This window comes from Hyperolius riggenbachi, chromosome 8 (genome assembly GCF_040937935.1).
Source record: "Hyperolius riggenbachi isolate aHypRig1 chromosome 8, aHypRig1.pri, whole genome shotgun sequence".
NCBI lineage: Eukaryota > Metazoa > Chordata > Amphibia > Anura > Hyperoliidae > Hyperolius > Hyperolius riggenbachi.
In genome coordinates, this window is record NC_090653.1 from 88244364 (window position 1) to 88261881 (window position 17518).

The 17518-nt window shown below is 43.8% G+C and overlaps 1 protein-coding gene across 3 annotated transcripts in view; it reads right to left on the reverse strand.

Annotated features, from left to right (window-relative positions):
- Window positions 1-6829: 6829 nt before the first annotated feature.
- The window catches only part of PPP1R37 (protein phosphatase 1 regulatory subunit 37), a 93936-nt gene continuing 83247 nt past the window's right edge, over window positions 6830-17518 (reverse strand). For 2 of the 3 annotated variants that reach the window (XM_068250879.1, XM_068250877.1), the window contains 2 exons: window positions 16902-16997; window positions 6830-6935 (listed from right to left, as the gene is read on the reverse strand). In XM_068250879.1, the coding sequence (XP_068106980.1) occupies window positions 16903-16997 (95 nt within the window). In that variant the 3' untranslated portion in view covers window positions 6830-6935; window position 16902. Of the gene's footprint in view, window positions 6936-11646; window positions 13259-16901; window positions 16998-17518 lie in introns of those variants that run through there. The other variant, XM_068250878.1, reaches the window with a different exon arrangement.

Below are 17518 nucleotides of genomic sequence, written 5' to 3' on the forward strand. Positions count from 1 at the left end.
TTAAAAACAAGAGTACTACCTGCAGAAGCCTCATTTTGCCTAAATGTGTCATTACACATTTAGCCACTCTGTTATTTTATATTAAATTTCAAAATGGATTAGTGATCTGAGTCCCAGGTCTTTTCCCTTCCCTAATAGCCTTTCCGTAGTCCTAACAGTCAACTGTTACCCTCACTGCATGAACAGGGCCGGTTTAAGCAACAATGGGGCCCCAGGGCAAAATAAACATGGGGGGCCCCCCCCCAACATATACCCCGGAACAAAAATCGGCATTAGGGGACCTTTTTTGCAGCTGGTATAGTCAGGGTGTGAAGTTCCAATCGGTCGGAGCTCCACATTCTGGCTATCCCAGCCTGCATGGGGGACAAGGGGTTAAAAAGTTTCAGGAGGGGGGACCGCACATAATTTAAAAAAAAAAAAAAAATTCCCACACTCTAAACATAAAAAAAAAAAATTGGGAAAATAGGAAAAAATGCCAGGGATCTTCATACAGCCATATTGCGGCTGTATAGCGATCCCTGGCCAAAGCGCTGCGGCTGCGTATAGACCCCCTGGAAACCCCGTCAGGAAATTTATTGCGCTTTCGTTTGATGCATGTAAAATTACACTACCGTTAGGTTTGCTACTAAAAGTAACATTTACCGCATTTAAAAGTATACTTTTTTCCTTCGAAACTTTAAAATCGATTTTCTCAAAAACTATAAGGTCTTTTTGAAAAATTGTTTTTTCCTCTTATTCCTAATGATCTCCTTAACATATCCTGCAAATTTAGGGTTTCTAGCATTTAAGGTGGATTTGCTATTAACCATTACAGTCGGCAGGTTTTTAAATGTCTATTTTTTTTCCTTTGAAACTTTAAAATCGATTTTCTCAAAAACTATAAGGCCGATTTGAAATTTTTTTTTCCTCTTGTAGCTACTGGGGGCCCCTACAAGCTCTGGGGCCCTGGGGCAGCTGCCTACTTTGCCTTAATGGTAGCGCCGGCCCTGTGCATGAAGTACCTCCCCCTGAACGACTGTGAGCTGCTTCTTACAGACACTTAAACCACTTGAGGACCGTAGGCTTACACCCCCTAGTGACCAGGCTATTTTTTACAATTCAGGCCACACAGCTTTAAAGAGACACTGAAGTGGAAAAAAAATATATGATATAATGATTTGTATGTGTAGTACAGCTAAGAAATAAAGCATTAGGAGCAGAGACATAAGTCTAATGCTGGGAATACACGGTAGGACAATGCGCCGGAATCGAGCCAGCGGCTCGATGCCGGCGCGTCCCTGTGGCCGCCCGGATCGATTCCTGCTCGTCCCCGCGGTCACTTCTTATCAGCTGTTCGGTTTTTTTTGCATTGTCCGCTCGCGGGGATCAAGCGTGGAATCAATCCGCCGCGGTGATCGGACATGTTGGAAATTATCAATCGAGCAATCAGCGGTGCAATTGATAAGGAAAAACATAATAAAAAAAGCATAATGCTGGGATTACACCATACAATTTTCCATTAGATTTTTCTGTTATGCTGGGCATACACGGGTCGATCCCGCCACATTCCCGCTCGTCGCCGCCGGCGTTTATCTTCCGCTCGATTCGCCGCCATTGTCCGCCCGCGGGTATCGAGCACGGAATCCTTCCCAGTGGTGATCGGATACGTCGGATAATATCAATCGAGCCATCAGCGGCTCGATTGATAAGCCTGCATCAAGCCGTGTATGCCCAGCATTAGATTCTGTAAATTCAACGTTCAATTTATCTATCTTACCATCTATCTGCCGAGCAATTAGGCATTGTTCTACTCAGCAGGAGATGACCAGAAGACAATGCACCAGAGATAATGACCACTCTACAGAAAATAATCTAATTATGCATTCTAACAGAAAATCTAACAGAAGAATCTGAAAATTGTATGGTGTAATCCCAGAATTATTTTTCCAGTACAGGAAGAGATAAGAAACTCCATTTGTTATCTATGCAAATTGCCATTGAGCTCCACGACTTTCAAAGTCGCAGAGTGCTCTGTGTTCTGAAGGTTCTTATCACAGAACAGTTCAGGACAGATCAAAAGTTCAATAGCCTGTTCTGTAAAAATGAATGCGGAGTAGTGTGTAAACTGCAAATATTAGAGAATGATGCAATGTTATAAAAAAAAAAAAGCTGTAAAACAAAATAAAAATATGAGAATATTTTTCTTTGCTACTAATGTTCTAGTAATTATCCGCACTACACAACCAATTCATTATATCATATTTTTTTCGCTTCAGTGTCTCTTTAAGGGCTCGCTGCAGAGCCATACAACTCTGCACACAAGTGATCCCCCCCCCCCTTTTCTGCCCACCAACAGAGCTTTCTGTTGGTGGGCTCTGATCGCTGCAGGGATGTTTTTTAATTTTTCTTTATTTAAATAAACGTTCTAGACCCTTGTATAATCACACACATTGGTCATGATTCACAAAGCATTTTCACGTTTTCATCTTATCCACAGGCGTCTCAACCACCAGGCAGGTATAAATTCTTGCCTACAGCGGCAGGAGGAGGCAGGAGCGCTGCTGCAGTGAGTAGTGAGAGAAGAAATGCCTCTCAGCTCACTCAGGTATCTGTTTATTACAGCAGCAGCAGCTAACAGCAGCGCCTGACTCGACTCATAACTGATTCATTCAGTTCCTTCAGCTCAATGATTCAAAGAACCACAGTAATGAGTCAGTAAAAGAAGGCTCGGAGTACAGCATCAGCTCCTGAGTCCTGACTCTTCACTCTTAACTGATTCATTCAGTTCCTCTCTCTCTGCTACTGGTAACTGCTTGGATGTAGAGACTGAGTGTAGCAGTGAGCCAGGCATGGACTGCCCCCCAGGCTGCCTTTTATTCAGTGATTTAGGGCTGGTCCTGTGTCTGGTGTATTCAGGTTTATTGTTGTAAAGCAATGTGAAACACTAAGCTAGCTGATAAAAGTGCAATTAGAGGGCAGGCAAGCTGGTAAATATACATGGCATGATGCAGAGGAGGGTCTGTGGGAAAAAAAATCTGTCTGGTCTCTCCCTATTGCTAAAATGACTGCATGTGCAGATAAGGTGCTAAACAGGTTGAAAAGTTTTGACAGTCCCTAGACTCCAGGGCTGCTTTCTGACTTGTGTGAGAGACTGGCAGGGACAGCAGTCCTATTACCAGCAACTAGCCTCTGTGTAATGTGGGACTGCAATACAGATCAGCTCTCTGCTCCATCTCCAGCTATTCTCAGTCTCACTCCACTCCTCCTCTCTCTGGGCTAGTGCATGACAAAATCGCAATAGCAATCGCTAGCAATTTGGGGGATTGGCCTTGAGGGAATTACAGTGGCCATACTTCTGTTGACTCGACAGCTGATCGACCAACCGTTTTGATATTAGCGAATCGGATAAAATTTTTTGGGTGGAAATAGGTTGAATGTATCAATCTGAGATGTTGGGAAATCTTGGGCCTATGTGGTTGTCAGGTGCGATAATCATGGCGTGTGATAACCGCAAATTATAGACAAGACGGAAACTCCGGTCGTTGTCCCTCAAAATGTATTGTGCCCCCTGATGCCTGTACTTTACCTGTCACACTGTTCACAGTGTCCTAGCTGTATTTCCGCATTGGCACTCCACGTGATTACTGGCATATACGACATGGGGTGAATGTATGACATAATTTGGGCTGAGGCTGCCATGATAACGGGCCTCTAGTCTGTGTTTCTCCCCAGGCCAAAAGGTCCCAGTCCTCCCCTGGTAGCAGCATAGTGTGTGTGTGTGTACTGTGCGTGTCTATAGTGTGTGTGTGTGTACTGTGTATAGTGTGTGTGTTGTGTGTACTGTGTGCATGTGTATAGTGTGTGTGTGTGGTGTGTGTGAGTGCATGCCGCAATAAGTATATTTTATGGTGAAACGCTCTGCTGCATTACAACTATTTTCTGGTGAACCCATGCCGCAATAAGTGTATTTTCAGATTTTCGGGTGAAACGCTGCTACATTATTATTTTCGGTGGTCTTGGGGGTGGGGTTCACCACGGGGATGGGGGTATGGGGCTGGGGGGCAATCACGGGGGGGGGGGGGGGGACACAGGATTTCTCGCCTGGAGTGACAAAATGGCTAGAGACGCCCCTGATCTTATCTATGTTACATTTTTAAGTTTTCAAAGAGCAAAAATGTAACAAAGGTAAGAAAAGTAATATTGAAATGAAGTTAATCAGACACAACTTACTAAGAGTGATTATTTTGCTTCTAAATCTGCGGAAAGGTTATTTTTATCAATAAGGTGATAAATAAATCATTTATGAGAAGTTTTGTGAAAAAAATCCGATTGTATAGTTTTTTTTGTAAAATCTTACTTTAAATTCCATAGAAATGTGATGTATTCAGTTCAGCTTGTGGACCTTGAAAGAGCATTTGACCGATGTATTGTGAGAATTAAACTACCTCTTACTGTGAGATTATAGGGATAATTAACATTGGACACAGAGCACCAAGGTGATATCCAAGAACTAATTCCTACATAGCAACTTGCAAAAATTGAATTTCAGACTACAACCGACTGCCCATGGTCTTTTATATGCTTTGCAACCCTAGTTGTGTGTGTTAAATTGTGACAGCTCGAGGTTTGTGCACACCTAAAACCGCCTAATACCATGCGAGTCCCCTACCACTGCCCCAACCCTTCTTCACATGGACTCTACAAATCCTTGGAAGGGGTCCTGTGGTACCAGTGCAAAAATGTTCACAACAGATCACAGTCCCTTTTACACTTACCACATTGCCCTCTCCTACCTCACCTTGTGGCAATGGACATTAAAGCCAAGGGAATATGACACACTTCCTGTGATGCGACGAAAGTGCTCCGGCTGACGCAGAAGCTGCAGTGTTATCGCGAACCGCAAGCAATGAAAGTCAATGGTACATTGTGCATGCGCAGATATTCAGACGATGTACTTCCTGCAAGGGGTATAACAAACCCCACACAATGGATGCAGCCGCGGGGGTCAGTAGGGGGAGAAGCATGAGGGGGGCCAGAGGCTCTGGGGTCCGACCAGGGCCGTTTTTAGGGGAACAAGGGAGTACAGGGCAGGAAGGGGGAGCAGCGGGCACACTCAGGGGCAGGGAGGAATGGACTGACTCCTACCCTCCGTCACCCTGTGCTCAACCCTTCAGAAACTACAGCAGTGGAAGCGGGCAGGGAGCGCGGACTCAGCTCTTGCGTTCCATGCGCTGTCTGCTCCAGGAAAAAATGATTGTCCGCTATTTGTATCTACAGTTTGCATAGCAGGTGGCCCCACACCAGCTATTTTATCAGGCACCAAAATGTACCTTAAAATGTATCTGTAAGGAAAAATAGTTTTTACCGGTTAGCCTGAATTGCCAATATTAACATGGGTGTTACACTTCTGCAGTGCCTCTGGCGCCCAGATTTCCTGTTATCCCAATTGCAGCCCTCCATCTAAAATGCATCCCAGTGGTTAGGACAAGTGTAGAAAATGTATCCAAAATGTCCAGCCATCAGTGACCCGATCCCTCCCACCTGTCTCATGAACTTTAAGCATTTATGCAATGTAAATCCACTAGTGAGAAAGTGCTTTTGCAACAATTGCAGCAGACTCCCCCTGAGCCAATCGCAGACAGAGAGTCTGTACATACTGGAAAGTTTTCACCCATCCTGTAGTAGATGTTTGTGTAAAAGAAAGTTTTGATAAGAGTCCAGCTCTATTTGGCTACTACGATTACAACATACATGTTTACATAGCAGCTTAGATGTGATCTTTGCCCTTTGGAGTCATTCTTTAACATTGAAGTGTTGTAATGAAATAAATAGAATACTGGTTTCTCTGTGCATTTACTCATGTGTTGTATTTATCTTGAAGTGCACCTAATCTATAGACCCTGAACAAGCAGGCAGAACAGATGCTCTGACTTGACGTTTGCCTGGAATAGCTGAATGCTTGTTTCAGTTGTGATTTAGACCCTACTGCAGCCAAGGAGTTCAGCAGGACTGCCAGGCAACTGGCATTATGAACTTCCTATTTTTGCACTTATAGGTGTATATAGGACATTTAATAAATGTCCATTCTGCTGAAATGTAAATGTATGCGAGGACGTGTTAAAGTGTCCCCGAGACGAGTAGATGCAAAACATTTATACTTACCTGGGGCTTCCTCCAGCCCCCTTTAGGCTGTGATCTACCTCACCGTCTCCCCGAGCCGCTGTCCAGTCCCCCTCCGTTGTGCATGTATTGCCCCCAGTGCGATCCCGTAGCCGGGAGCTTTCTGCACAAAAGGGGTGCACGTGTCCTGCAAAGCAGAAATAGTGGGATAACTAGCGGATGACCGGAGCGGCCCGGGGAGACTGCAAGGGAGACCACGGCCTGAAGGAAGCCCCGGGTAAGTATACATATTTTGCATCCATTCGTCTCAGATTTCCTTTAACCCCTCAATAGAGAAGTGTTCAGTGGTTAAGGGCTGGTTCACACAGGCGTCTGCTGAGCTTTTGCTTGGCATTACGTTCAAACGCCAGCGTTTAAAAGCTAGCTTTTGAAGGCTTTTGAAAAGCGTTCAAGGCTAGCAGTTCTGGTCTCTGCTATTGTTTCCTCGCGTTTACCGCCTCTGAAAGCAGCATGTTGCTTTTGAGACTAGACGCAACGCTGGGATCTACTGCCAGGCTTTCATGAAAGCCTGCAAAAGCCAGCTCTAAACGCTCCCATTCACTTGCATGGGATGGCAGTAGATCCCAAAAAACGCTGCGTCTGAAACGCTGCGTTAAACGCCACAAAAACGCCCGTCTGAACCAGCCCTAAACATGGTAGTTTGAAAAAAAATTAACCGATATAACTAACCTTATTTCTAGAGTTGTCCATTTATTTAAAGTACAGGGCTTAAGAGAGATTGTAAAAGCAACCTAGGCTGTAGTATTCTTGTGGATGGATGCAGGTCCTTTTGATGGCTGTGGGGAAGAACGTAGACTGCTGTGTTTAGGATACCGTGGAAGAAAGTGCTTAGAAACATTTCTTTCAAGGAAAATACATCTCCAGCAGGTGTTTAAGAACCACATACTAAATATGAAGTTTTATCTCACTTTAAAATTGTTAAAATTTGCATTTTTTTCAGGTTGTGTTTTTAAACACTGTGGTGGCTATCTGAATAATACATATTGCATTGCCCACTTATAATTTGTGAACAAGCTTCACCTTTTATGCTAGTTTACTGCAAAATATAAAGACACAGTGAGACATATAAGAAATCGTTTTATTTGACAGTAGGAAGAAAACCCTTTTAAAACACAGCACAGATCGGTAGGGTGTATATAAGGGGGTAACCATATAGGCGAAGGAGGGGATGTGCAAAGCAGTGTGTAGTGTGGGGCACAGTCAACGGGAAATAGTATTGCACATAATGAGTCTTGCACTTGCCACAGATCACCTTTCAGGCTCATCTTACAGGTCATATTTCACAAAAGCAGCACTTCAATAATAATCTATATATCAATCAGCTACCTCCTGTAAAGTTAATTGCTCATGTAATTAATAAAAAATATATTTTGAAGTTTTACTTCCATACACTTCCATCTGTAGATGGCATTTGGGTTTAACAAGGGTAGCCAGTCTAAGAGGCGCTTTCTCCAGCTGATACATCCCAGCGTCTCTAAACCTTCACCTCACTATGTGGTCACATGACCATAATGAGGCATGTTTATTGTGGTCACATGACCATAATGAGGCATGGTTTATTGTGGTCACATGACCATAATGAGGCATGGTTTATTGTGGTCACATGACCATAATGAGGCATGGTTTATTGTGGTCACATGACCATAATGAGGCATGGTTTATTGTGGTCACATGACCATAATGAGGCATGGTTTATTGTGGTCACATGACCATAATGAGGCATGGTTTATTGTGGTCACATGACCATAATGAAGCATGGTTTATTGTGGTCACATGACCATAATGAGGCATGGTTTATTTTTTCCTGTAATAAATATAGTGCCGCTGGCACTCATGTGTGGACAAGGTGCTTCGCACACACAATGTGCTGTGGCACCACTGCTTCTAAATACTCAGGGTGTGCTACATCATATGCCCTTTAAAGTGAAACTATATACAATCTTTATTGCCATTAAAATAGGTCATACCAATTTAACCTTGATTTTCCTTTGGAAATAAAACATTTATCTCACAATGGTACCTGTAAAGAGTCTAAATGCATCAGCACTGAATAAAATATAAAAACACAACAAAACAAAAAAATCACAGATGGCATTAAAAAAAACCAACAACAAAAAAAAGAAAAAAAACAACACAATGGTGACTTATTATAAATTGTATAACTGATTACATGGTCAACCTATTGTATATAGACTATTCTTAAGGCTCATACACATGTTCAACAAAAGTCTTAAATGCACGATTACCAAATAACGAAGTTGTCAAAACGACAAGGCGTTATTACTGATAAGAGGTGACCAACGACTGATAAGACGCAGCTCAAATCAATCCAACAGTTGGATTGACGTGAGCTGCTTCTTATCTGTCGTTGGTCGCCTCTTATCAGTGATAACGCCTTGACGTTTTACTTGACAAAACTTCTTCAAGTGGTTTAATAATTGTGCACTTTAAAGACTTTTTTTTGAGCGTGTGTATGAGCCTTTACAAGCTGCTTTCGTAAAAGATGCCTGTTAGCCAGATGGCGGCCATCTTATAATTCAGAACCAGGACAGTAAAAAACATATGGATTGGTGAGCTTTTTCCATCCATATATTCATACACAGACATACATAAATACTGATCTGTAAACTACATTACAAATAAAATAACTTCTGTAAACATGGAGGCTTTCTTATACCTGTTCCTTATTGCACAGAGTAAGACTGGCAGTGGTGTCTCTGTCCAAGTGAATGCTGACTACTAATGAAGATCGATTTGGGCTACATAATTTCTCCTAGAGGAGAGCTCATGGATAAGTAAGTTATCTTTATGTTCAAGTGACTAATTTGCATGTCACCAAAAGGCTTACTACAATCACCTCTAATTTCTTCCTGTTTTAAGGCCTGAACACATGCTAGATTAATGTTGCCGATGGGGATTGGGACCCAATCACTCAGGCGACATTGCTGGGCCAAGGCTGTACAGATGCAAAGTTAGCCTACAGGCTGACGAAGCGTTGTTGCAACACCGGGAGAGGTCAGAGGGCATCACGCGGCGGGCAAGGCAAGCACACAGCTATCAGCTGTCATTAGTCCGAGTTCATCCACGCAGCGGATCACTGGCCGGGTGGCGGTCAGGAGCTGCTGTACACACGTCAGATTATTAGCAAAGGCGGTATTTATCGGCTGTCTCAGCTGACTTGAATCTAGCCTTTAGCCCACAGAGGAAGGAAAAGTGAGAAATGATCATGACTAGCCATTCAGAGGCTTACAAATCACGTCATCCAGCTGATTGCATGCTTATCCATGACCACTCAAGGTGAACTTAAGAAGACGAAATCGATCATTTTGACGACATACTTACAAGCTTCCTCAGAACACATAATGGCATCACTGATACATGCATGTTACTAATGAAGGAAAAGAATGTTGTCCATAGCAATATGTGAGTAGTCATAATGCCAGAACAGGTTGGATGGCAAAAACGAGAATGCTACATCCTGCTATGGGTGAGATCCTTGTTACCTTGTCCTCCTCTTTTGACTCAAATACCTACCTTTCAATGGAAAGAAGAATAGCAATAGTCTAAAAGAAAAATGGCCCCTGCTATCCAAACATCTCCAACTATTCACCGAAGGGATTAGGTAACACGATTGTGTATTGTGGGCTATCAGGACAGTTCTTGCGACATGCTGGTTTATCTGTTCAGCAAAGAGGATACTGCAGAAAATAAAGTCCATCTTGTACTTGTGGGACTGTATAAGTGACAGGAAGCTCTTAGGGTAAATGTATCATTATGAAGAGACCGCCCCCATCAACATAGCTGATGTGCCCCTTATACCATGGCTGATGTGCCCATTATGTCTGTACCGAGACATGCTCAAACTCTTATTTTTCTTTGATGAGCCCTAAAATCTGTTGGCAATTAAATAGACCCTGTCAAAGCAGAGATATGGAAGCATCATACCTTATCGTTAATTTAGTGTTCAGTGGTCACTGCCTTGTAACAAGCATGCAGTCATGATGGCCAGAGTATCTTGTATATGCCATGCTCGTTCCAGGTCAATAGTATGAAAAGATGACAGCGCTGAATTGACATCTTTACAAAAATACAAAATTGTCAACTCCCACTTTTCTATTTTGAAAGGTTCCTTTAAAGGATCTTGATGTTACACATAAATCCTTATGACGACAACACCCCTGCACACTAGTCAACCAACTGGAAAAGCCTATTTGAGCTGGGCATTAATGTGCTGCAAACTTACATATTAGCTTAATATCCCCATGAGCCCAGAACAAATCTGTCTAAAAAGGCAGTGTACAACAGTCCAATTTCTAATTCATGAGGGAAAGCTGCTAGGAGGGCTTTATGGTCCTTAGTAGATAGACCAATTTTCAAAAAGATGACAGCTAAGATAACTCAACACGATGTAAGCAAGGAGCATTCAATGAAAGGGAGCACATTATCTAGAGAGCTTTGGTGACTCTTAAGAACAAATTAAAAATGTGAATGGTTGGATAATCTCTAGGAGGTCTCCAAAGACTCAGGTTTGTAAGTTGCCCAAATGGACAGTTTAAAGAGGAGGAAAAGAGACTTATAAAAAAAAAAAACAACTTTGTGGCTGAACCACATCTCATGCCAGAAGAAAAAGTGGCATGCATAGAAACATACATGTAGAGTCTGTAAAATCATACACTGGAAATGTAAAACTTACAAGAATACAATTTATGAACATGCATGTCCATACCCATGACTTAAACACCTAAACGCCTCAAAAAGCCTTCTACTCTGGGCTACAGTCCCATGTATTGGGTTGTATATCTGGAATCCTGTCCAGCATAAGAACAGGACATGCACAAACCAGGTCAATCATATTCTCCAATGCACTAGCCTTCATAAATGCCTCCATTAACAATAATCTTTTCTAACAATAAGAAAACCTGTGCCACTCGTTCTAAAACAGGCAGTGTGGGTTACATGGGCAATTGGCAACTGAAAGGATTATGTGTTGACTACATTTTAACAGGGCTGCTTAAAGGGAACCTTAACTGAACGGGGGGTAAAGAGTTTTACTTACCTGGGGCTATTACCAGCCCCCTGCAGCAGTCCTGTGCCCTCGGCGCCGCTCTGGAATCCTCTGGTCCCCCGCTGTCACTTAGTTTCGTTTTTGACGACTCACCAGTCGCCGGCCGCCATGCGTATTATTGGACGCATTCACCAATGCAATTAGCGCTATTGGGGACCGCAACGCGTACAAAAATACGCGTTGCCGCATTCCACACGCGTAGAAATGCGACAATGCGTATTTTTGTACGCGTTGCGGTCCGCAATAGCGCTAATTGCATTGGTGAATGCGTCCAATAATACGCATGGCGGCCGGCGACTGGTGAGTCGTCAAAAACGAAATTAAGTGACAGCGGGGGACCAGAGGATTCCAGAGCGGCGCCGAGGGCACAGGACTGCTGCAGGGGGCTGGTAATAGCCCCAGGTAAGTAAAACTCATTACCCCCCGTTCAGTTAAGGTTCCCTTTAAATACTACCTTTTTCACATACAGTGATTAAAGCATTGTTTTAAGATCTACACAAATCAAATGGGCTTATTTAAAAACGGAGCACCGACAAACAGCACTTATGTTCTGTATTCTGAAGGAGCTGAATATGACTTTTTCTTCAGTTCCATGTAGTCACACATCTGTTTGATGATTTGTTCCCAAGAACTACTGTGTGTATTAAGCTGCCAAAAAAAGAAGAACAAGCACACTGCTATGAATGACATCTACCATAGTCAACAGAGAGTGTTAAAGTCACACAGGAAGTGCGTATACAGAGTGATATGTTATTGTACAAATACATAAAACAAAATAAGATGGCCAACGTCTTGCTCTTACATGTTTTCCTTTACAGCAGGCTTAGGAAATGCTGAGGTTTCTAGTTTTCAAGTTTACCAGCAACTGGTCAGCACCAGGTTGGACAAAGCCTGTTATAAAGTCTTAGATGCAAGAACCTTCACTTATATCAACAGCTGAGACTTCATCTTTTCCACTGTCCGTGGTCCTGAAACTACAGAAAATAAGAGTGTGGCCAAGATCACAGGGTCTACTCCAAAACCCAAGTACAACTAAAAATCCCTGCCGTACGCATAGCCCTATGTCATCTAACTACTTCTACATCTTCCAGGTGAACAGCATTGCGATTGACAACACATCCTGTATAATAAAAGGATAGGTGGTAAACAAGAAGTAACACAAACATTCTAGCTGGGATTGAGGTTGTCAGAGTTTGGAAAATATGGTCCATAGAAGAAGAGCATGCTCTGGTATTCAGTTTATTAAATCAACTAGTGTTGAATAGGTGGGCATAGTAAAACCTTACTCCGATGGAATAAACAGAGAACTCAGCCTGAGAACATTTCATGGCTTACGGCAGGCAGGCAGGTTGGGTCTTCTTTACAGGTGCTGTGAAAAGGACATTTCCCACCCCTATATGCATATACCCCTATATCACCCTAGAATGTTACGGCCAAAGAATTTGGTTTTCATGAGGACAAAACCAGTCAGTTGAATCCGTCCCAAAATCAAAAGCTATTGTCAGGCAAAGTAGTTTAGTGTGTTCCGTACCCTAGTGTAACACAAGTGCGATGTATAGAAGGCAAGGCTGAAAACTATAGCATGTCATACTGTGGATAACTGGAGGTGCTACCATCGAGGTCAATCAGAAGGGTCAGTTTATGTCCATGGCAGGTGTCCTCCATGAGAATTCCCAAAGCCAGTAACAGTCCAGTGTATGGGGAGGAATAGGGGATAGATACCAGCTGTGTCCCTTTATCCATGAACCCGTAAAATGGTTTCTTCTCTTCAAAAAGTCCCAGCTGTGGGAAGTCCCAGCATGAAGTTAATGAGCTGTATGTTTACACTGTGCAAATCCAACTACCGGCAGGAACTGTGTCTGCCCTTATTGCCATCATACGGGCAAGCAAAGTTTAGGAACAACAGAACATTCTCAAAGGGAAACCCGTATCGCATAATCCTATGGGGTCCCAATTCTTAAGGCGAGATCAATGGGGGGAATAAAAAGGGATTCAGGGAAAGCAGAAGAGGGAACCCCAAGATCCGGAAGAATCCTGTAAAAAAAAGAAAAAGTAATATAGGTGAAGTTCTCAAAACAGCAATGATCAGTGTAGGGCTGCTCAAATCCGGATGCGGGAGATACCCGGATAGTTGCTATCCGGATATCTCCCAGTAAACCTGTGCGGGGTAAGGGTTAATCTTACCTGTCTGACGTCGTCTTCATCCGTCCCTCGGCGCCTCCCAGGATGCACTCCATGCGAGTCACATGATTACAAACACTTCCTCCTTCAACCCGGAAGGAGGAAGTGTTTGTAATCACGTGACCACCATTTGGACCGCATCGTGGGAGGCGCCGAGGGACGGACCGAAGAAGATGTCAGATAGGTAAGATTGACCTCCCCGCCCACCCCACACAGGTAACTGGGAGATATCCGGATAGAAGTATCCGGATGTCTCCCGGATCCGGATTTGAGCAGCCCTGGTTACTTGTACTCCTACAAAGCAGGATAGAGTTTCCAACACTCAGGGGCACATCAACTATGCAACATGATGCTGAGTCAAAGCTAACAGGCATTTGCTAAGGTAATGCAGAGGAAATCTTATTTAAAATGCACACAACAGCAAAAGTAATCTTACTATAATCAGGTCAGCGAAAGGTAAATTGTGATAGCTGAATCAGGGCACATTCCTCTTGACTTTACAGTATAAGCCTGTAAGTATGTATAAATCATTTTCTCAACATGATACTGTATTGCGTTAAGTGTTTCAGTGAATAGACCGCTTCGTCGATTAACTTCCTTAAAGGACCTCTGTTGCAAAAATCGTAAAATTTAAAATATATGTAAACAGACAATTAAGAAGCACGTTTCTTCCAGAGTAAAATGAGCCATAAATTACTTTTCTCCTATGTTGCTGTCACTTAAAGAGACACTGAAGCGAACTAATTTTCCCCATTTTACCTTATAATTCGCTTCAGTGCTCTCAAGCCAAGTAATCCCCGCGTCCCCACCGCAAAACGAGCACTGCAGAGCCCCCAAATCCCCTGGGACAATCCAGCCGGCATTTCCCTCCGGACGTCAATCACAGTAGATCGCCACCTCTCCCCGCCCCTTTCACTCTTCCTTCATAGAGAGAGGCGGTGAGAGGTGGCGATCCGTGCGGCGATTGACGGCAAGAGAGGAAGAGCTACAGCTGGAAGCTCTGCCCCTCAGCGCAGCAAAATCCACAACCAAGTTGGTCGTGGGTATATTTGCGGATGGATACGGGGGCTCTGCAGAGCTCGTTTAGCGGTGGATTACTTGGCTTGAGAGCACTGAAGCGACTTATAAGGTAAAATGGGGAAAATAAGTTCACTTCAGTGTCTCTTTAAGTAGGTAGTAGAAATCTGACAGACTAGCCCATCTCATCATGGGGGGTTCACCGGGATTTCTTTATTTTCAAAATGCACTTAGTGATTGGTAGCTGCTCCGTCCAACTGCCAAAAAAGTGTATGGTGAGCAGGAAGGCTGGTCAACATCTTTGTATAAATCTTTTTCAGGGAGAGTCTTTATAAAGCATAAAGGCCATGCTGAGAATCCCCTATGGAGTGATGGACTAGCCCAAAACCTTTCGGTAATGTCAGACTTCTACTACTTACTGTATATGCCAGCAACATAGGAGATAATTAACCTCCCTGGCGGTTAATTTTTTTTTCCAAATTGAAAAAATCCTTTTTTTTTTTTTTTTTTTAAATTTTTGTTTCATGTAAAGCTACCAGAGTGGTAGCTACATGAAACACCACTAGAGGGCGCATGTGGCCCTCTAGTCCGATCGCCGCCGGCATCTATAGCAAACAGGGGAACGCGTATATAACGCGTTCCCCTGTTTGGCTTCTCCTGTCGCCATGGCGACGATCGGGATGACGTCATGGACGTCAGCCAACGTCCTGACGTCAGGCACACCCGATCCAGCCCATAGCGCTGCCCGGAACTCATTGATCCGGGCAGCGCAGGGCTCTGGCGGGGGTAGGGGGCCCTCTTCAGCCGCTGCGTGCGGCCGATCGCCGCAGAGCGGCGGCGATCAAGCTGTGCGCGCGGCTAGCAAAGTGCTGGCTGCGCGCACAGCACTTTACAGCATGTAAATCACCCCACCAGGGGCTGAGATCTCCCCCTGCGCGGCATAGCCCAAGCTCAGCTCGGGCTTACCGCCAGGGAGGTTAATTTATGGCTCATTTTACACAGGAAGAAACTTACTTCTTATTTGTATGCGTTTTAAATTTTAAGATTTTCGCGACAGTTCCTCTTTAACACAACTAAGGCGAATGTGATGCCTGAGCCCTTACTGGAAATCAAAGGGCCTGAAACAGACTGCCATAGCTACTTGGATATGTACAGTGCCCGCAACAGTATGTCACTAAGCTTATCCACATTTTAGTGTCAAAACCTGGAGTTAACCCTTTCTGTTCCACTGTCGGACGACTGGATCTATGGCACTGCTGGTGGCACCTTACATACCAATCAGTTCATCTCAGCAAGGGTGACTTAAAGGACAACTGTAATGAGCAGAATATGGAGGCTGCCATATTTATATCCTTTTAAACAATATCAGTTGCCTGGCAGCCCTGCTGATCCATTTGGCTGCAGTAGTGCTTAAATCACACCAGAAACAAGAATGTGGCTAATCCAGTCTGATCTGACAATACTGTCAGAAATACCTGATGTACTGTATGCTTGTTCAGGTGTTCAGGGTCTACTGCAAACAGGATTAGAGGCAGAGGTTCAACAGGATAGCCAGGCAACTGGTAGCCTCCATATCCCTCTCATTACAGCTTTTGATTAAGCTTGCCATACATCAGGCGACTTGGCGGCCGATCGACCATCCATTTAGATTATTATATTCGGAAGAAAATCGGTGACACCAAGAGCAAGCGATGTGACCAATTTTGGGTAGAAGTTGGTCACATGTGTCGATTGGACATGCTGCAAGATGTAGGACCGGCATGCTCGATCGGGTGCGCAGTGGCAACTGCGTGAAATATCGGGAACAAGTGACAAACGTGATAAAACCCTGGCACTGTCTCCCCAATGTAAAATGTGCCTTCCGGTGCAGTATAACTTTACCTGTCCGAGTCTGCCGCTGGCTCCGCCTTCATACACGCACCCCGCGTGGTTGTCAGCATAACGTGGGCACATGTGTGACGTCACACACGCACTCACGTATGTGCTGGAAACCATGTGGGGTGCTTCACATTTTACATAGGGGGAACAGCATGAGGGAGGGTGGGGTGACAGATGTGGCGTCACAAGGCCAATTTCCCAGAGATTTCATGCCGAAATCAATCAGGAATCGACCTGAGGTGTATGAGCAGGCAACAGAGCTCTCAAATCAGATTCGATCAGGGAGAGATCTGTCTCTTGGTCGATCCTCTTTAGATAAGAGAGCTCCAAGTAGTCACATCCCTATAGTGAGGTAAATATTGAGGTGTCCAGAAAATAACAGAATAGCGTTTCAAAATACATTTGTGAGAAGGGGAATGAGCATACATGTCCACTCAACTAACCAGAACCCCCCCCCCCCAATCACTGTTCAGTTATGTTGTTGTAGGAATGCCCTCTCACAAAACAGAATAGTGTATCCACCTGATGTTTTTGATAAACAAAAGACTGCTGCACAAAGTTTTAACTTGTTAATTTTATGGCGATCGGTCCAAACTATCACCTTATAGTGTAACGATGCTCAGACTCGGGTCTGGTTCTGAGGAAGCATCCCGCAATAAGTCCTCTAACTCTGTGTCACTGTAGGCTCCATGCGAATCTGTATAAAGAAAGAGAAAGGGTGATTTCTGGAGAAAAACTACATATGAAATGGACATAGCAAGGTTTTAATGAAGTGACAGAACATGAAGAGCTATTTTTTTCTTTACTTAGGAAATATTAAGCTAAATATAGTGAAAACTGAAACAGTCATTTTCTGCATTCTGAGCGCGCTTCCTTGTCTGACACAATAAATTCCAATCAAATCCAGTCAAAAACAGGAGAGTATCACTTTCCATGCAAACTTCATGAAGCGTCATTGAACTATACAAGCAAAAGGAATGATATTTGTAATTTAAAAATATTTTGTCCTTCAACGTTATCAGGTGAGCATTTCTGACACTTAACTTTCTTTAAAAATAGCTACAAATGTGTATCTGCTGTACAAGCGTTTTGGTTCAACGGCTGTTGAAGACAGCGCCTGCTTCTCAGAGAAGACCTCAGCCAGGAAGAGACTTCAGTAAGGCAGCTGAGAGAAAACCAGCGGGGGTGGGGGGGGCAGAAGCAGGAGCTGAGGCAGCA